The sequence below is a fragment of the Bos indicus x Bos taurus genome, chromosome 9, assembly GCF_003369695.1.
Source record: "Bos indicus x Bos taurus breed Angus x Brahman F1 hybrid chromosome 9, Bos_hybrid_MaternalHap_v2.0, whole genome shotgun sequence".
NCBI lineage: Eukaryota > Metazoa > Chordata > Mammalia > Artiodactyla > Bovidae > Bos > Bos indicus x Bos taurus.
This window is the reverse complement of record NC_040084.1, coordinates 67,711,646-67,732,817: the sequence shown is the minus strand read 5'-3', so window position 1 is coordinate 67,732,817 and position 21,172 is coordinate 67,711,646. Positions and strand designations below refer to the sequence as shown.

The following is a 21,172-nucleotide window of genomic DNA, read 5'->3' as shown; positions in this document are numbered from 1 at the left end:
AGTTAGAAACAATAAATCAGGGCAAAGATGCTCTGAAATGGTACTGAACAACTGGCCCACGCTGGGACAATTCAAATGTAAGAGAATAGAACAAAGACCAGATATTGTTGTGGCTTAAAATGTCAGAAACATCTTTCTAACAAATATCTTTTAAAAAACTCTATATTCACTGTACAGATGAGTTAACTGAGGGGAACAGATTGGCTAAGTAGCTTTCCCAATTCATACAGATGTGCTGGGATTTGAACCCAGGCAGTCTGACTCTGGACAGATGCTCTTATCAAGGATATACTTACTACCTTCCATTCTATGAAGCATTTTTTATGTCTCTTTATTGCTCAGGTGGTATGGAGGGAGCAGATTGGATTTAGTTTCAAAGGCAAAATAGGGGGAACGATATATTGATGTTTTGCCAGACTCTGGAAGATTGTGTTGGCAAAATTCAAGAGTTCAAACTTATTGCTAAGAATGTGGGTGGTTTTATGAGACTTTTAGAAAACCACTCACTTCTGGGTATGTGGGACTCATTGAGAAGTACCCCTCATACTCCCTTTTTTTTTTTTCCATTTGCTAAAAGTAATCTCCTATATGCCAGTGTTACTTAGGCTTTGAATGAAGGGTTTAAGCCATTATTAAATACTGTCCAAGGACAGCAAATCTCTGCTTTTGATTAGAATTTTTAAAGATCCAGAGGCTCTCCTCTTTCTCACGTGGACTCTCTCTAGTCTGGTTCTGCCCCTAAAGACCACAACAATGGCCCTTTCTTACTGGATCACAGGGTGGAGATGTAGAGTGAGCATGAACTTTCAGAAGAAAGAGTCTGGACTTAAGCACTAGTATGAACTACCTGCCAATGCGGGAGACATAAGAGACACAGGTTCCGTCCCTGGGAAGATCTCCTGGAGGAGGAAATGCAACCCACTCCAGTATTCTTGCCTAGAGAATCCTCATGAACAGAGGAGCCTGGCAGGCGACAGTCCATAGAGTCACAGAGTCGGACACAACTGAAGCGACTTAGCATGCATGAAAGCTTACTAGCTGTGTGACCTTGGGTTAGTTATTTAATCTTGCTCAGTCTCATTCGATTCTTTTATAAAAGGAGGATAAGAACCCCTACTCTGAACCACGGAAACCATTAATGAAGGCATTGCACTGAGGTTGTATTCCTTAATAAGGACACTGTTAAAGGACTACAGTTGAATCCAGTTTGTATTTTACAACCTAGGAGCACCAAATCTAGGTCATTTATTTAGCACTTTGTAAAGAGAGAAGCCACTGGGCTTCCCTGGTGGCTCAGATGGTAAAGCGTCTGCCGACAATGCGGGAGACCTGGGTTCGATCCCTGGGCTAGGAAGATCCCCTGGAGAAGGAAATGGCAACCCACTCCAGTACTCTTACGTGGAAAATCCCATGGATGGAGGAGCCTGGTAGGCTACAGTCCACAGGGTCGCAAAGAGTTGGACATGACTGAGCGACTTCACTTCACTTCAAAGAGGGATATTACATGTCCTTTATGATTCTGGTGTGTTTTTTAAAAAGGATTTATTCGAAAATTCTTCACTGTGGGCCCACTATGCCCAAAAAGCATTATAAGAATCATTACAATACTATTAATATTGTGATATGTCAGCTATATTTCCTTAAAATTTCAATAGTTGAATCTTAAAGTTTTATAATATTTTATTACTTATATTCAATTTATTTGTATGAAATATTGATCTAAGATTTTTTTTTCAAATCACTATCAAATGAACTGCATACATGGTAAAAGATATTAAGAGAAGTGCCCTGAAATTTACAATTTACATGAAAAGCAAAACCTGAAATTTTTAAATTGAACATATTTTGGATGGTTAGAAAGAAATAATTGGGTTGCAGTATTCAAATCTTGGTCCCATTCTGGAAACCTCAAATTACTCCTGAAATATTTGCTCCAACTTTGTGGTCTTTAGCCTAATTCTGTCCCTGTGTGAAGAATGCTTTCATGGAGAATACCTATGTGCCTAAGCTTCTACTCCAGGCTCTTAGGGTTTACTGTTTTTATCCAGTTAGAACTACTGGCCATTTAGGTGGACTTCAGGAGGAAGATCAGAGGGCCAAGCAGTTATAAAAGGCAGAGGATCACTGGAGTACTAGGGAATTAGACACCAAAGTAAAGGAGGTGAAGTCTTTGCGGAGGGAGGAGTAGAGAAGGAAAGAAAATGAGAAAGGAAGTGTAAAGAGAGTAAATACTGAAAAGCTTGCCTCTCAATTTGATAAAAATCTACTAATTTTATGAGGCAGTATTGTTTGAGGAAAGGAAACAATTGACATCTACAGTCTAAATAGTATTGGAAGAAAGCAAGTATTTCCAAGTTAACAAGAGTCTCATCATCAACATCAAGTAATACAAACCTCTGAGGTCACAGAGGTGAGAATAAATACCTAGCAAGCACAGATGAGGTGTTAAAGTCAAGTATATCTGGGCTTAAATCCTGCCTGTTATTTACTAGCTATGTGATTTGGGGTAAATTAGTTAATATTTCCTCATCTGCGATGAAAGGATATGAATACATATCTCATATATATTTAGAATAACTAAAGGACATAATTTTTGTAGTATTTGACACAGGGCATGCCATAAAATGGATATGAAGCATTAAACTATGTTTCTAGGTGATGTTCTTCGGGTCATTAGTGATCTCCGGTTAATCAGTTAATTGAAGCACTTGCTTAAGGGATAGGTAATAATTGTTTTTTGACCTCAGAGTGCTGAATGAGACATTATGGTGGCAGATGAGCTCTTGCTTTGCCACAGAGTGTAGTGACAACACAATATGTCTAATACATTATCCTTTAATTAATAGAGAATGGCACAACAGTTTGTTTATATGGCCAATTAACTGAATGACCAGTTTTCAGGGATGTACTATACCGAGCATAATCAAATAAAGGTTGGATGGATGGCCAACAGCTGTGAAGCTGGCATACTAAAATACCCTTCTTGAAGAGACACCTGTGAAAAGGACATCTTAGAATAACATCAAAATGCACTTGGGAATGTCAGAATCCTTTCCCTACAAAATAACATATTTTGAATGATTTTTTGGCCAACTATATTTCTCAGATCTGCATTTGCTTCTTGAAATTATTTAAAAACCTTAAAAAGTTTTTCCTACAATGAGAAGGACTAACATTTGGCAAAGGACCTGAAGTAAAGTCTAGAAGACTTGCAAAATCAGTATTCTAGAGCATTCCTTAAGGTTCAAATGAGAACATTCAGTTTGCATTTCTCTTCAGAGACCCTGACTGCAATATGTGCCTAGAAGATTAGTAAATGTTCTTAGTTTGTCCAAATATTGATCCCTCATTTGTCTTAATCATGGTTTCTAAACATTTCAGTTAGTAGATACTCCGTAATTGACTGAGCATTAATTCAGCCCAAAAGATAATGCTCTATATAACAGAAAAATGCAAAGCAAGGAAAGTTTCTTTACTTACAAGACATTGTTATTACTTATTTAAACTATTGTCCACACAAGAGGATGATTAGAAAATGGTCGACTTTAAGTAAAGAATAACATTTACTTGCTTGAACTTTTGCTATGCCTTCATACTGTTATATTCAAAAGTACTGTCTATGTTTTGAGGTTTCATCAAGCTTGATTTCCAGTTCTTTTCTATGTTTTCAGTCTAGATGGATCGTTGGCTTGGAGGTCTGAAGTCTCTGGGCTTCTGTTTTTCTCTAATTGTCTTTCTAAACTCACTGTGCTTGTGTGCTTGGTTGCTCAGTCATGTCTGACTCTTTGTGACCCATGAACTATTGCCTACCAGGCTCCTCTGTCCATGAGATTTTTCAGGCAAGAATACAGGAGTGGGTTGCCATTTTCTTCTCCAGGGGATCTTACCCTCCCAGTGATAGAATGTGCATCTCCTGTGTCTCCTGCTTTGCAGGTGGATTCTTTACCTGCTGAACCATCAGGGAATCCCCTTATCTGAGCTGTCATACACTTTGATGGAAAAAAAAAATCAAATAACAAATGACTTCCTCAATAAAGTAAGTATAAAGTACTTCAGCATTCTGAAAAAATAAGACATCGGCTCATAACACTAACAGCCAATTCCCTGACTCAGGGCTGGGAAGCAAGTGCTCTGGTGGATCAGCAGAGAGGCAGCCTCTGTGCCCTGATGGCAAGACAGCAGCCTCTGCCCTCTCTCAACTCTGGCCCCTCACAGAGCTGTGGTGCAGGGACCCTGCACACCTTGGCAGGGGCCAGGTGTGAGGCCCGCACAGAGCAGGGCTCCGTGGGTCCTGCAGCTGCTGCCCTGCTCTGTATTTGTGACAGATTTCTAAGCAGCAGCCATAACTGCCTTGGAATCCGAATGAAATGGCAGCTGCCAAAGGCTGCGGGCCCCAGCTGAGCTGCTCTGCGCTGTTTCACCACCCACATATGCCTTATTTGAGAAGAGAGTATTTGAGAGGTGCAGAGGGAGAGATTTTTCTTAGCTATGGCTTCAGAAGATGCATTTGGTTTTCCAGAGGTGAAGAGGAGAGCTGCTCAGCAGAAAAAACGTTAAGAATAAAACTCCTAAGGGTCAAGGTAAATGAAGTTCCCAAAGTATGAAATATAAAGAAGATAAAATTAAGCTACTTGACACTTCAGCAATGTGTCGTCTGTCCATACACACAAAGGTCCAGTTAAGGACTAAGGCGAGCAAAAGTTCGTGTTAGTTACGACAGTACAGTCAGTCGCCAGAACTGTTGTTACCCTCTAGTTCTCTCTACATGAACAGAATGCTCTCTCCCGTCGTGAAACAGACTCGGCTCCGGTTTGACGACAATTTTCCTCATTGTGCGCGCCCCTGTGGAGAGATGCACTTCCAGCCGGCCCTTGTTCAGGAAGATCGCATAATAGGCCTGCAACAGCAAATGGTTATTGAAGACGAAAGGAGTCTCGTCTACGACCTAGCTTAGTTACCTGAAAGAACGGCAGATTCATCTGCTCTGTGAGCTTACCTGAGAAGTTAAGACTCAATATTTTCTTACAGAGTATTTAAAGCAGCTGGAAATAGCTTTACAATCACTTACCATTTCTGCTTGTTAGGTGATGTGGAAAGGGAGATAGTAAGAGAGCCATCTCTGCAAAGCAGATTTGCGATGCTGAAAGGAACAGCTGTGCTCGCATTGGGCTTCTAATTCACAAAACCCATCAGGAAACAAAGGGGGTTAATAAAACCCCTCTCCCTTGCATTCACAGATGGACAGCTAGCTTCTGGAAATCAGGTCTCACTCCCGCCTCAGGGCATTTTGAGTGTTTAGATTTCAATTCCTTCTCTAGGCTGGTGGAATGGATTGTTATCACCAACACCTAACTTGTCTCCCACATTTAGAAAGAAGGCAGACAATTTTTCATCCATAAACACGACTGCTTTCTTCTTGCCACTGTTACTATAGCAACAGTGTAGTTTTTTGAGATCAGTTTGTGAACCCCAGGGAAACTGAATGCAGTCCTCATCCCCAAAGCTGACACCACTGCGTGCTCCTTTTCAAGTGGAGCAAGGGGCCCCCTGCCACACACGATCACTCGGTCCTCCGCGAGTCACCACAAGGCGGTGGAGATGGTTTCAGTCAAATATCACAGTGTCTCCAACAGTTTGCAAAATCAGCTGTGTTGCTGCGTGTCCCATGCAAAATGCCCAGAGGACCTGGATCAGTGTCGCCATCCATCAGAAAGGGGCAACTGCCATGTAAGCACTCAATTAAAGTTGTTTTTTAAGCTGATTGAGGTCTCAAACCCCGTTAGCAGAACATAATCACAAATGACCCTGTGAGTATCAAAACTGGTAGCTTTGAAAAATAAAGTATGTCATTTAACCAGTTTGATTCTACAACAGAAATGAATTATTTATTTAATATTGTTTCCTCTTTCAGACAGCAATAACAGATTTTAAAACAGATATTAAAAAAATAAAACATATTCATTAAAATGTTGAAGCATTAACATGTTATTTCTAATTTGTACTATAGCACTTAATATTTTCTCATTTTAATTGTTTTAATGAAAAAGTTTTATTTTAAGAACTATCCTGACAACTGATGATTCAAGCCTATTCATGTGGTTCTGATGAGGAGAAATCTGAAACTGAGAGGTGGTATTTAGTTACTTGACTGTGATCCAGGGCACAGATATCCTTTAGTGAAAATCTATCTCAGAATGTTTGATCTGGTCCTTTTATTATAATAACTGGCTTATTATTTAAATTTATTTAATAAATTTTTTGTATTTTGGATTAAAAGGCAAAGACTTTAGGAGAACATTTATTTTTATCATACTTATTCCATACTTGTTATGCACAATATAAAATGAGATAGAACATTACTTCTTCTCCCTCTAATTTAAAAAAATGTTTTTTTTTCCTTCCCAAAGAAATTCTTTTCTTCCTTAAGGTCATAGGTTATCCTTTTACATTTTCTTCTAAACATTTTAAAGTTTTTTCCTTTCATATTTAAGACTTTAATTCACTGGGAATTAATTTTCTGTTTAACATGAAATAGAAATTACTTCATTTTTTTGTCTAAATGGATAATGAATTGCCCCAGAATCATTCACTGAAAGGTTCACTTTTTTCGCTGATGATGTGCAATGCTACCTACTGCCAAATGTCATTTCCATCTATACTTGGCTCTCTCTCTTATGTTCCACTGACACAGAGTTATCCATGTATTAATGCTACACAACCATGATTCAAAACTGCTAGAACAGTCTTCCAACTTATTCTATTTCATAACTTTCTTGGACTTTTGATATTAATTTTAGAATTTGTTCTGATTTACAAAAAGATAAGGTGACATATACTAACGCATATATATGGAATTTAGAAAGATGGTAACAATAACCCGGTGTACGAGACAGCAAAAGAGACACTGATGTATAGAACAGTCTTATGGACTCTGTGGGAGAGGGAGAGGGTGGGAAGATGTGGGAGAATGGCAGTGAAACATGTAAAATATCATGTAGGAAACGAGTTGCCAGTCCAGGTTCGATGCATGATGCTGGATGCTTGGGGCTGGTGCACTGGGACGGCCCAGAGGGATGGTATGGGGAGGGAGGAGGGAGGAGGGTTCGGGATGGGGAACACATGTATACCTGTGGCGGATTCATTTTGATATTTGGCAAAACTAATACAATTATGTAAAGTTTAAAAATAAAATAAAATTGGAAGAATAAAAAAAAAAAAAAACTCAACATTCAAAAAATGAAAAAAAAAAAAAAGATAAGGTGATATTTTCATTGAAGGCAAACCTACATATCATTTTATGGAGAATTGGAATATTTTTAACACTGAGTCTTTCCATTAACATAATGACTTTATTAAGTAGTCTGTTATACATTTTCAATAAATTTTATAATTTTTCCAGTATAGGTCTTATGTTTGTTTTATTTCTTGTTAAATTATATATTTTTTCTTGTACTATATTTATTTATTCTTTTTTTATTGCATCGGCTAAGACCAGTATGAAAGAAAAGTGTAAGTGAAGTCGCTCAGTCGTGTCTGACTCTTTGCGACCCCATAGACTGTAGCCTACCAGGCTCCTCTGTCCATGGGATTTTCCAGGCAATAGTACTGGAGTGGATTGCCATTTCCTTCTCCAGGGGATCTTCCCAACCCAGGGCTCGAACCCGGGTCTCCCACATTGTAGACAGACGCTTTACTGTCTGAGCCACCAGGGAAGTTCAGTATAGCAATAATATTTATCTTTTCTTGGGCTTGATTTTATAGGAAATGTTTATGTTTTCCTATCATTCTCTTTTTAATTTACTAAGTCTTTTGTTATTGTTATTTTTGATCAGGAATGGGTGTTTAGTTTAGTTACAAGTGTTCTCTATGTCTATCAAGATGATTATATGATTTTCAGACTTTCTAATATCAAACCACCTTTGTGTTCTGTAGATAATGCAAGTTACTCATGGTTGCACATTTTTGGATTTTATTTGTCAGTACAGGTGAATGACATGAGGTACTGACCCTCCACACAGTCAAAAATCAGAGCATAACTTATAGTTGGCCCTCCCTTTATTCAGTTCCTCCATATCAGATATTCTGCATCCTCAGTTTCAAACAACCTTGGACCATGTAATACCGTTGTATTTACCACTGAAGAAAAAATTCACATACAAGTGGACCTGTGTGATCAAACTCATATTTTCAAGTGTCAACTGTATTTTGTTATTTTCTTTTTTTGGTGGTGGGGAGAAAAGAATATTATTACATCAGATCAGATCAGATCAGATCAGTCGCTCAGTCATGTCCGACTCTTTGCGACCCCAGAATTGCAGCACACCAGGCCTCCCTGTCCATAGCCAATTCCCGGAGCTCACTGAGACCCACATCCATTGAGTCAGTGACGCCATCCAGCCATCTCATCCTCTGTTGTCCCCTTCTCCTCCTGCCCCCAATCCCTCCCAGCATCAGAGTCTTTTCCAATGAGTTAACTCTTCACATGAGGTGGCCAAAGTACTGGAGTTTCAGCTTTAGCATCATTCCTTCCAAAGAACACCCAGGGCTGATCTCCTTCAGAATGGACTGGTTGGATCTCCTTGCAGTCCAAGGGACTCTCAAGAGTCTTCTCCAACACCACAGGTCAAAAGCATCAATTCTTCGGTGCTCAGCCTTCTTCACAGTCCAACTCTCACATCCATACATGACCACAGGAAAAACCACAGCCTTGACTAGACGAACCTTTGCTGGCAAAGTCATGTCTCTGCTTTTGAATATGCTATCTAGGTTGGTCATAACTTTCCTTCTAAGGAGTAAGTGTCTTTTAATTTCAAGGCTGCAGTTACCATCTGCAGTGATTTGGGAGCCCAGAAGAATAAAGTCTGACACTGTTTCCACTGTTTCCCCATCTATTTCCCATGAAGTGATGGGACCAGATGCCATGATCTTCGTTTTCTGAATATTGAGCTTTAACCCAACTTTTTCACTCTCCACTTTCACTTTCATCAAGAGGCTTTTGAGTTCCTCTTCACTTTCTGCCATAAGGGTGGTGTCATCTGCATATCTGAAGTTATTGATATTTCTCCCAGCAATCTTGATTCCAGCTTGTGCCTCTTCCAGTCCAGCGTTTCTCATGATGTACTCTGCATATAAGTTAAATAAACAGGGTGATAATATACAGCCTTGACGTACTCCTTTTCCTATTTGGAACCAGTCTGTTGTTCCATGTTCAGTTCTAACTGTTGCTTCCTGACCTGCATATAGGTTTCTCAAGAGGCAGATCAGGTGGTCTGGTATTCCCATCTCTTTCAGAATTTTCCACAGTTTCTTGTGATCCACACAGTCAAAGGCTTTGGCATAGTCAATAAAGCAGATAGATATTTTTCTGGAACTCTCTTGCTTTTTCCATGATCCAGCAGATGTTGGCAATTTGATCTCTGGTTCCTCTGCCTTTTCTAAAACCAGCTTGAACATCAGGAAGTTCATGGTTCACATATTGCTGAAGCCTGGCTTGGAGAATTTTGAGCATTACTTTACTAGCGTGTGAGATGACAGCAATTGTGTGGTAGTTTGAGCATTCTTTGGCATTGCCTTTCCTTGAGAAGGCAATGGCACCCCACTCCAGTACTCTCGCCTGGAGAATCCCATGGATGGAGGAGCCTGGTGGGCTGCAGTTCATGGGGTCTCTAAGAGTCGGACATGACTGAGCGACTTCACTTCACTTTTCTTTGGGATTGGAATGAAAACTGACCTTTTCCAGTCCTGTGGCCACTGCTGAGTTTTCCAAATTTGCTGGCATATTGAGCGCAGCACTTTCACAGCATCATCTTTCAGGATTTGGAATAGCTCAACTGGAATTCTATCACTTCCACTAGCTTTGTTCGTAGTGATGCTTTCTAAGGCCCACTTGACTTCACATTCCAGGATGTCTGGCTCTAGGTCAGTGATCACACCATCGTGATTATCTGCGTCGTGAAGATCTTTTTTTGTACAGTTCTTCTGTGTATTCTTGCCATCTGTTCTTAATATCTTCTGCTTCTGTTAGGTCTATACCATTTCTGTCCTTTATAGAGCCCATCTTTGCATGAAATGTTCCTTTGGTATCTCTGATTTTCTTGAAGAGATCTCCAGTCTTTCCCATTCTGTTGTTTTCCTCTATTTCTTTGCATTGATTGCTAAAGAAGGCTTTCTTATTATTACCTACTATTATTAAATAGTGGTTTAAATTATTAAACTTTAAATGATAAAAGTGATTTTAATAATCCTATAATCACAAACAATACAGCCTGATTTACAGGGATGCATGCATATTTATAAAGGATATGTTTACAAAGTACTCTAAGCTTTGGCCATGGCAGATTAGGTAATTCCTAAGAATGCTTTCACTGAGAAAAACTAGATTAAAAGGAAAAAATGTGTTATCTTTAAAAGTATAGTTGAAAGTATTGGAGGAATATCCATGCAGTAAAGACTTATGGTGCCTAGATGTGGACGACTAAGAGCTAGCTTTTAACAGAATTGAATGGGTGCTGCTGCTGCTACTGCTGCTAAGTCACTTCAGTCGTGTCCGACTCTGTGGGACCCCATAGACGGCAGTCCACCAGGCTCCTCTGTCCCTGGGATTCTCCAGGCAAGAACACTGGAGTGGGTTGCCATTTCCTCCTCCAATGCATGAAAGTGAAAAGTGAAAGTGAAGTTGCTCAGTCGTGTCCGACCCTCAGCGACCCCATGAACTGCAGCCTACCAGGGTCCTCCATCCATGGGATTTTCCAGGCAAGAGTACTGGAGCGTGGTGCCATTGCCTTCTCCGAATTGAATGGCTAGATGGTAGGAAAACAGAAGTTCACAAAGCAGACTCTGTGTAGGCTTTATTTTGATGTCACTATCGTGACACTGTGTTGGTTGTGTTTTCTTTGTCTTCTATCCAGTCCATTCTTTGCTTTCTTGGTGTCCAGAGAAGGCGGAGCAGTTAGGCGCCAACAGACTGCATCATGTTAGCTGGTGAAACCGATCCAAAGGGAATTTAAATTTAAGGGTCCCCCATCTGTATATCTACAGAGTTGGCAGGAAACTGGACTTAGAAGAGAATATTAATACAATTTGAATATATTTTAAGCGTTCTCTCTTTATATGTTCAAACTCATATGATACATGGATGTAAATACAAGTGCACCCACACCTAGAATTGACCAACAGAAAAATCCTTGGGGAGATAATTGTCCTAAAAAGATGATAATAGAAATAAATGTTTAAAAATACAAAGACAATTTATAAATCCTAAATGCCTCTCCTGAGTCTCTTTGTAAAATAATTGTTTTACATAAATATTAGGGAAAATGCATTATTAATTAGGTGTTATACTTTTAATTATTATTTTATTTTTGTTGTATTAATTAGGTGTTGTAATTACCTGTCCAGTTTGCCGTCGTTTTCTCCTAGGCGGAATGGGTGTCCCTCCACTTCCCAAGAGAATGATCCCAGACTCATTCTTGGTGCTGAAGGACAGATTGATTTCTGTTCCAACATCAATAGGCACAGGAGACAGCTCTACAAAACCAGGCTTGGGGAAGCTAACTGTGTAAACGTTCTTCAGGTAAAAGGAAAGAAGGGAAGAAAGCATTAGAAATGAATGAACCCTTAGTTTCTCCATCTCACTCACCCTTCTCAATGCATTCAAAGTTACTATGAAATATATTGTCATGCATGACAACTCAGAATGCATGAAAACTCAGTTATGCTTAAGAGCAACTGAAGAAATATTATTCCAAACTGTAATATTTAAGTTAAAATAAAACTTTGGGGTTCTTATTTTATTCTAGAACTTTTGATTTGAAATATAAAAGACCATTACTGATTATCACTAATAGGTAACATTTTCTTCTGATTTAAATCTATCTTGCTAAATCTTCCTTGAAAACACTCTCATTGATCCCTTGAATCCTTTTACCAACTAATTGCTTATGTTTTATAGCTAAGTCTGACCATGGTCTCTGTCTGCATTCTTTCTCAGTGATGAGTTGAGGGTAAAGATGTTCATTGTTACTAAATGTATAAAGACACTCTGGAGGAATGTTTAAAAAATCAGATACAATTTAAATTTTAAAAATAAATCAAATATTTCCTAGTTTAATTTTCTTAAAATGAAAACAGTATCAGTCTTTGCTGATAAAATTGAAACAGTAACATTGTAGACAGTAACAAAGTACAAAAAGTAAGAGTGTAAAAATCAATCCCATCCCAAAGCTGTGTAGAAGCATAGAACTTTGTATCCATATAATCCATTCATTCATGGATTCCTGCAGCCATGCAGTCATTCACTTGTTTTATCTTTTACAACCTTGCTCCTTTCCTCTCTCCTCCTCTCTGTATTCATACTGAATCATGACAGGTACGTTCATTTCTAACTTCTTTTTCTCACTTTATATGTGGGGGTATCTCTGTCAGTAAATTTAGATTTCAATCTCACTTTTAGTAGCAGGTCATTCCATTGTAGGAATGTGCAAGGATTTATTTAAGCAACCCCCTGTAGTTGGGCATTTATAGTGCTTAAAATGTTCATTTGAAAAGTCCTGGATTTTGCTGGAGTGAAAACAAGGAATCTTTTAATGCAGGATATTTTCCCCTGCAGTGTTCCAGGCCAAGTTAAGTGACATAAATGTTGTAAAATGTATAATCTGTTTTTGATTCCAATTTTCAAATCATAGAGTCTTGGATAGTTCAAATAAAACTACTGTGCAGACTTTTTAATATTTATCAAATATTTCAATTTCTGCTTCATATTTTAGTTGCAAATAATTCCTGGTTACTGAAAAGTACCTTTACAGAACCATCATTTCCTCCTATACAGGCTATTCATTTTCTGGACAGTTTTCCATTCTCATGTATATATCTTTTGCATGTGGATGAGAGTCAGGCTTTGGAAGATTAAAACTCTGAGCAAAAAGAGGTCAATATGGATTCTTAGAGATTAAATTCTGTATATACTTTCCTTTTTCCTATTCCCAAGCTTCTCAGGGTGGGTGTCTATGGCTACTTGTGAGTCACAGACTGTAACTAGGCACAGTGAAGACCCCATAAGTCCTGTTCCAGTCTTTAAACCTCATAGCTCGGTGGTGATTTTCTCTCTTTTCCCAAATCCCTTCGTCTCCCATCACAATGCTTTAAAATAATTTTAACTGGAGGAAGCAGCTAAAATGAATAGCTTGGTAATATCAGGATAATTAAAAATTTGTAAGTAGGATATATTTATAGACTTCCCTGGTGGTCAGATGGTAAAGCGTCTGCCTACAATGTGGGAGACCTGGGTTGGATCCCTGGGTTGGGAAGATCCTCTGGAGAAGGAAATGGCAACCCACTCCAGTACTCTTGCCTGGAAAATCACATGGATGGAAGAGCCTGGTAGGCTACAGTCCATGGGGTTGCAAAGAGTCGGACACGGCTGAGCGACTTCACCTTACCTTACCTATGATATATTTACCATTTTATTTTTATTTATGTTTAAAAAATTATTTATTTATTTATTTTTGGCTGCTCTGGCTCTTTGTTGCTGCGTGCACGCTTTCTCTAGTTGCAGTGAGCTGAGGCTACTCTCGAGTTGCTGTGTGTGGGCTTCTCATTGTAGTGGCTTCTCTTATTGTGGGGCATGTGCTCTAGGGCACAGGTTCAGTAGTTGTGGTGCATGGGCTTATGCTCTGAAGCATGTGGGACCTTCCTGGACCAGGGATGGAACCTGTGTCCCCTGCATTGGCAGGCAGATTCTCAACCACTGGACCACCATGGAAGTCTGGCATTTTCTTGTTAAAAACAAACTCATTACTTTTAGAATTCCAGATGGTGACTGCAGTGATGAAATTAAAAGATGCTTGCTCCTTGGAAGAAAAGCTATGACTAACCTACACAGCACATTAAGAAGCAGAGACATTACTTTGCCAACAAAGGTTCATCTAGTCAAAGCTATGGTTTTTCCAGTAGTCATGTAGGGATGTGAGAGTTGGACTATAAAGAAAGCTGAGCACAGAAGAATTGATGCTTTTGAACTGTGGTGTTGGGGAAGACTCTTGAGAGTCCCTTGGACTGAAGGGAGATCTAACCAGTCCACCCTAAAGGAAATCAGTCCTGAATATTCATTGTAAGGACTGATGTTGAAGCTGAAACTCCAACACTTTGGCCATCTGATGTGAAGAACTGACTCATTTCAAAAGACCCTGGTGCTGGGAAAGATTGAAGAAAGGAGGAGAAGGGGACGACAGATGATGAGATGGTTGGATGGCATCACTAACTCGATGGACATGAGTTTGAGCAAGCTCCGGGAGTTGGTGATGGACAGGAAAGCCAGGTATGCTGCAGTCCATGGGGTTGCAAGGAGTCAGACATGACTGAGCGACTGAACTGAATTGAAAAATGTACTAATATTCAATGATTATTATCAGATTTTACTGGGTTGATCAGTAAGTTTGCTCAGGTTTTTTGTAACATTTTATGGAAAAACCTAAACAACATTTCTGGCCAATCAATATAAGAGAGAAGAGCTGTGACTTGCGTTTCTCTCTCTTATGGGTTAGTGCCTATTGAAGAGTCTGTGCAGAATAGTCAAGTGGAATCAGGGGCTGCTAGGCTGCTGCAGCAATAAAGAAAAGATACTGAAGATACTTGATAACAGGGGACTTTGCAGTCCCATCAAAGCCAAGTCTTTGCAGATGGTTCCCACTATGTGCAATTTTCAAAGAAAAGGAGGCTTGACTTCTAAGCTGTGGACAAGATGCTAAATACTAACGATCATGGTAGAAACTATTACTTGTTATTTGAGTAAGCTCCTAACACATTCCAGAAAAAAATTAAGGTTGATAATAAAGCTATATAAAAGACAGGAAGGTAAACTAAATCTAATACAGATGACATGATAATGAGGAAAAGAAAAAAGTAGTGTTGGAAAGAAGAAAGAACCAGAAAAGAGATTAATATTAAACAGTACATACTATGAAGTGGTGTACACGTGGAAAGATAGTTTGGAATCTTTTATAATACTGTTTTCCTAAGTTTAGTTGATCATGATAATTTTTAGAAGTACTTCAATCTTGCTTTATCATTCATGCAGAGCTAAGGCTAGGGTTGGGGCTTCCTGGTGGCTTGGTGGTAAAGAATCTGCCTGCCAGCACTGTTTACAATAGCCAGGACATGGAAGGAACCTAGATGTCCATTGGCAGATGAATGGATAAGAAAGCTGTGGTACATATACACAATGGAATATTACTCAGTTATTAAAAAGAATGCATTTGAATCAGTTCTAGTAAGGTAGATGAAACTGGACCCTATTATACAGAGTGAAGTAAATCAGAAAGAAAAACACTAATACACTATGCTGCTGCTGCTAAGTTGCTTCAGTCGTGTCCGACTCTGTGTGACCCCATAGATGGCAGCCCACTAGGCTCCTCCGTCCCTGGGATTCTCCAGGCAAGAACACTGGAGTGGGTTGCCATTTCCTTCTCCAGTGCATCAAAGTGAAAAGTGAAAGTGAAGTCGCTCAGTCGTGTTCGACTCTTCGCAACTCCATGGACTGCAGCGTCCCAGGCTCCTCCATCCATGGGATTTTCCAGGCAAGAGTACTGGAGTGGGATGCCATTGCCTTCTCCACCAACACAGTATATTAATGCATATATATGGAATTCAGAAAGATGGAAATGATGACCCTATATGCGAGATAGCAAAAGAGACAGAGATGTAAAGAACAGACTTTTGGACTCTGTGGGAGAAGGCGAGGGTGGGATGATTTGAGAGACTAGCATTGAAACATGTATATTATCATATGTTAAATAGACCACCAGTCCAGGTTCGATGTTTGAGACAGGGTGCTCAGGGCTAGTGCACTGGGATGACCCTTAGGGATGGCATGGGGAGGGAGGTGGGAGGGGGGTTCAGGATGGGGAACACATGTACACCCATGCCTGATTCATGTCAATGTATGGCAAAAAACCACCACAATATTGTAAAGTAATTAGCTTCCAATTAAAAAAAAAAAAAAAGAATCTGCTTGTCAATGCAGGAGATATGGGTTCAATTCTTGGGTCAGGAAGATCCCCTGGAGTAATGGCAGCCCACTCCAGTATTCTTGCCTGGGAAATTCCATGGACAGAGGACCCTGTTGGGCTACAGTTCAAGGGGTCGCAAAAGAGTTGGACACGACTTAGCGACTAAAGAACAACAAGACTAGGGTCAGTAGGAATTCAAAACAGATTAACAAGGACTGGTCCCCGTAATGGACCCAAACTAAGTAAGTGAAATCTGGTATGAAGGTATTTAGGAAGCCATTAGGAAGAGACCAACCTCCAGTGAGCATCCTTTGGTAACACCAACATAATCAGGGCTGCTAAGTATATTGTACGGAGTTCTTGAAATTTCGATATCTTTGAGGCAACCAGAATATTTCTTCACATTTACTTCTGGCCTGTTGAAAAGTTAAATGGAAAATAAAAGCAATATCATTAGGACAATGGCAATATAGAGTCTGTGACTACTGGATGCAAGCCATATGGAGCAAACTGATGCACAGGCAGGCGTATGTCTCTCAAACTGTGTGCTGGTGCGCACATGGACCCAGAAAACTATGCTTCCATTAGCTACTGGTTGGATAAGGGATATTAGCACCAACTTGCATAAGCAGTTTTTATGTAGCTCTTTGTTCTCTCCTTTTAAAAGATAATCTCAACTATTGCATGTAAATACAAGGTATAGAAATTAACTGACTTCTTTTGAAGCGCTTCATATGCATAATGAAATGTGTTTGTTTTTTTCCACCCAAGAGCAGACACTTGTACAGGACAGCATAATCATACTATATAATGAAAAACATTAAACAAAATCTTGCTCAAAATTTAAAAATCTGGAAACATTTATTTTGAAAAGATAATATTTCTGCCATTGAGACTTTTGTTTTGAGGGTTTAGCTGAGAATAAGATAATGTCATATTTCTCTAAAAATTTTAGGTCAAATAAAACCTGAGAAACATTCTTTTGGATTACAGTTTCAAAAAAGATACTTTAAGTTTACAAATTGACCCTAAAGTACTTATTCTGTATTGGAGCAGTAACAAAATAAAGCAACCAAAGGACAAAACATACATTTAATTTTTCCAATAAAGTTGAAAATGGCTTCAGCACCCAAAAGACACTTGAATATTTACTTTTTGCTTACTACTTCTTAAAAAAGGATAAACATGCTAGCATGCAATAAGTGCTTGATAAACACAAGTTAACAGGATGTTAACAGTGACACTTTTTTTATCTATAACAGCACTGTCCAGTATAACTTTCTGTGATGATAGAAATATTCTTTCCTGCACTGTCCAAATCAATGAGTAGCCATGAATGTCTGCTGACACTTGCAAAGTAGCTCATGCCAATGAGAACCTGGATTTTTATTGCTATTTAATTTTCTTTCTTTTTCTTTTTTTGGCGACACTGCATTGCATATAAGGATCTTAGTTCCCCAACTAGAGATCAAACTCATGCTCCCTGAAGTGGGAATGCATAATCTTAAACACTGGACAGCCAGGGAAATACCATTAAAAAAATTTTTTTTTTCTTTAACTTAAAGCTAAATAGTCACCGTGGCTAGTGGCTACCATATTGAATGGTGCAGGTCAACAGAAATAGAAAAAGTAATACTTTTTTTTAATATTAATAAGCAACTCTAGGGGCTTCCCCGGTGGCTCAGTGGTAAAGAAACCACCTGCAATGCAGAAGCTGCAGGAGACTCAGGTTTGATCCCTGGGTGGGGAAGATCCCCTGGAGGAAGGCATGGCAACCCACTCCAGTATTCTTGCCTGGAGAATCCCATGGACAAGGAGCCTGGTGGACTACAGTCCATAGGGTCACAAAGAATTGGACATGACTGAAGTGACTTAGCATGCATGCAAGCAAACAACTCTAAAAAGTGTCCAATCAATACCAAGATATTATACTTAGTAGGATAATGATGAACTCTCCTCACTGTCCCATGGTGGCAGGATTCCTTTTTTTGCCTTAATAAAAAACATATGACATGGGGACAAACCGGGAGGCCAGCAAATCAGACCCCTGGCATTGTGTATCCGGTGATTTATCTCATGCTGGGTATTTGTTCTGTTTCTTTCTCTCTGGGACTGTTTTATTTTCTTTGATCATTTCCCACTTGTTCCCAAGGTCTCCCCCTTCTGTTCGGTCAGCTGGTTATTACAAAAACATGCCAGCTGGACAGTGAGAATCTTGCTTATATACTTCCTGTATAAAGTGAAGGAAGCCAGTGAACTTCATTCTCAGCATTCATTTGTTTCCTTGTTTGTTGAGAGGAGGTCTGATTTATCACGAGTTTCTCAGAGGTCTTATCAATAAAATAAATCACTCCTACAAGTTACACACTTCATTGTTTCAGGGAAATACAAAGAACCATTTCAAAACACAATGATTCAGCAAGCTCAACATTATGAAAATCACAGGGGATAAGTAATCACATATGGTGATCAGACTCCTAATGGTAACCATAGGCCTCTGTTTCCTCTGTTTGCCTCAGAGGCAAAATTACAAAGCTACACAGTGTCGTTCCAGAGCCTTATTAGCATATACTTTCATTGAAAGCCAGCCTTTGCCTTTTAGCCATCTCAGCAAACAGCACTTGACTGGTCCGTGATGAAACAACTTATTTTTCCCCACACTTTCAGTTCTATATAGTCTAGTTTCTGGTATTAAAAATCTAGCCTTTGCTTTAAAAATTTCTTTGATCAGCTGAGCTTCATTATGTCCTTTTGGGATATCTGGCACTGTTAGGTTTTCAAATACCAAAACACTCAGCTGGAACTCTAGCCAGATGGCACCAGCCTTGCACACATCTCTGGGGTTTGATCAGCCACGTACAAGGGCCTGATGCTTAAAACTTCCAGGCTAATACTGCCCGCCTGCAAATCGGAATTGACATGCTCCTGAGAAGCTAGGATGACTGCAAACTTTCTCATCGTTAATGCAAACACTTGTTTTACATACAGTATTTCTAGAGGCTCCTTTTATCTGACTCTATACCTAAATTCTAAATAAACAAGGCAATAAAGAAGCAGCTTTGCCAAGAGGTGCAAGGGCCATGTAAACATGTGCATCTTTGCAGGCTTGCAAAAAGCAATCAGGCAGAGTAAGTATTTGGGAGCACAGTTGCTTGTTCAGCAGATAGTATAGTACCTGGGAGACCAGAGTCTGAGGTTCAACCCAGAAGATCACTTTGGTCCCCAGAACTAGATTTGTGCCCATAAACCTGACCAGCTGCCCTTGGCCTGTGCTGCTGCAAGTGTGCACTAGAGGGCACTGTGCGTGGGCGAAACAAGTCAAACTGCAGCTCTGTGATGGTGGGTAAGCAGCATCATTTTTGTAAGCAAAGGGCAGCATGAGAATCATCTCAGAATGCATTACTTGCTGGTGAAATGTACTATGAATAAAGCTGGATAGGTGTCACTCTGCTTCTGCATCACCGCTTTATCTAAGAAGCCACATTGACCCAACCCATGCACTTGAAGAAGGCATGCATAAATTTAAATTTTACCTTGCTTTCATACTAGGTCAAAGGGAAGAGAAAAAAATGATTTACTTACAATTGCATTTTCATTTAGTAAAACCATAAACTATAATCATAAATCTTTTAAAACAGCATTTCACAGAGATCTACAAAGGAAAGTAAAATACCACAAGAAAGGGAACCAGGCATATACCCTTGACTGTAATGAAAACAGAACCCAATGGTGACCGTCTCCCACACTATGCTCCTAGAAAATTTTTATTTTGGAATTGAATTTAAAGCACTCATGTTTATCATTTTTATTAATGGAAAATGAACAAATGTTCCTGTGCAGTAATATTCATGAGTAGCTTATAAAGAGAGCTTATTGCCTTTTTGAACTTAGCTTGAACTTAATATATATAAAATAATTCATGTCCATCACATCTTTCGCACTTTATCATAAGAAGATCTTGCCTGTGGGCAATTACAGCTACGAATGCATGGCTCCTTGAATAGTCACAAATATATGTCTCACAAATAAATGTCTAAAGATTGTTTTGAAATAATGTGTCATACCACAGAAATATTATAATTATGAAATGCTATACTGTGGAAGTAAAAAAAAAAACATTGTGGTAATAAAGACTCACTAGGTATGTAGTCTGCAAACTATTTAATAATACATAAACCCATCTCAGTTAAATTAACATATACACTTTTGTGGATAATTCCTAAAAATCACTTTATGGTAATTAAAACTACATTACCACCAGAATAGATGATGCCATCTTTGGGTAGCCTGATTTTGGCTACATTTAATTCACTCATAGAGAATTTAGTTAGTAATCTGGCAAAGTAAATCTTAGACTTGAACAATTTGCTAGATCCCCAGTATTTAAATAGTATCTGGAACATAGTAGTTGCTTATCAAACACCTGTTGAATGAATAAACAGATTTTGGAGTAATAACTATGCCACTCTTCAAATACATTGAATCTGCAATAATTTTTCTGACCAGACATTTAAAATCTAAATTCCTAACACAAATACAATATCATGTGGATGAACGCAGAGCCAGTTTATCTGCATTAAGCTTATCAAATTATACACTTGATAAACTGAACTGGTGTCTGGTTTATGAATTTAGATACAGAAAGAAACACAAACCTCAGTTTGCATGCTCAATATCATGAATGAGACTGAAGTTCTACTGCTTGTTTGAGAAATATGAAAAGAACTGACCATCGTACTTTTCAGTTATTCTGAGACCATTCCAATTGTAATGTGTCTTTTTAGTGTAGAAACACCTAGGCAGGACGTTTGTACTAGCAAACTAAACAAAATAAAATGTAAAAATCTGGTGGTCTATATTTATAGTAAATTCTTATGGTTTGGCCAAATCAATTCATCCCATCCAAATTAGATTCAATTAACTTTTATTGAGCACCAAGTATTCTACAACTTTTATTTCTTATAGGCTGTTTTGTAACAAGCAGGAGATTAATGAAATATCACATGAAATATTTTCTGACACTTTTTAATTACTTCTATTTATTTTGGAATTAATTAAACTATTAAACTAAATACATCTCCCTATCCTGCTATCTAAAAAATATATGTGAAGTTTTGAAAAATATTGACATGGGCAAGAACAACTAATACTGCTTCAGCATCAAGTAC

The 21,172-nt window shown here is 38.8% G+C and overlaps 1 protein-coding gene across 6 annotated transcripts in view; it reads right to left on the bottom strand.

The window, feature by feature from the left end:
• The window catches only part of LAMA2 (laminin subunit alpha 2), a 693,105-nt gene that overhangs the window by 25,795 nt on the left and 646,138 nt on the right, over positions 1-21,172 (bottom strand). For 5 of the 6 annotated variants that reach the window (XM_027551500.1, XM_027551497.1, XM_027551499.1 and 2 more), the window contains 4 exons: positions 19,538-19,549; positions 16,300-16,420; positions 11,390-11,566; positions 4,749-4,897 (listed from right to left, as the gene is read on the bottom strand). In XM_027551500.1, the coding sequence (XP_027407301.1) occupies positions 4,749-4,897; positions 11,390-11,566; positions 16,300-16,420; positions 19,538-19,549 (459 nt within the window). The remainder of the gene's footprint in view (positions 1-4,748; positions 4,898-11,389; positions 11,567-16,299; positions 16,421-19,537; positions 19,550-21,172) is intronic. The other variant, XM_027551502.1, reaches the window with a different exon arrangement.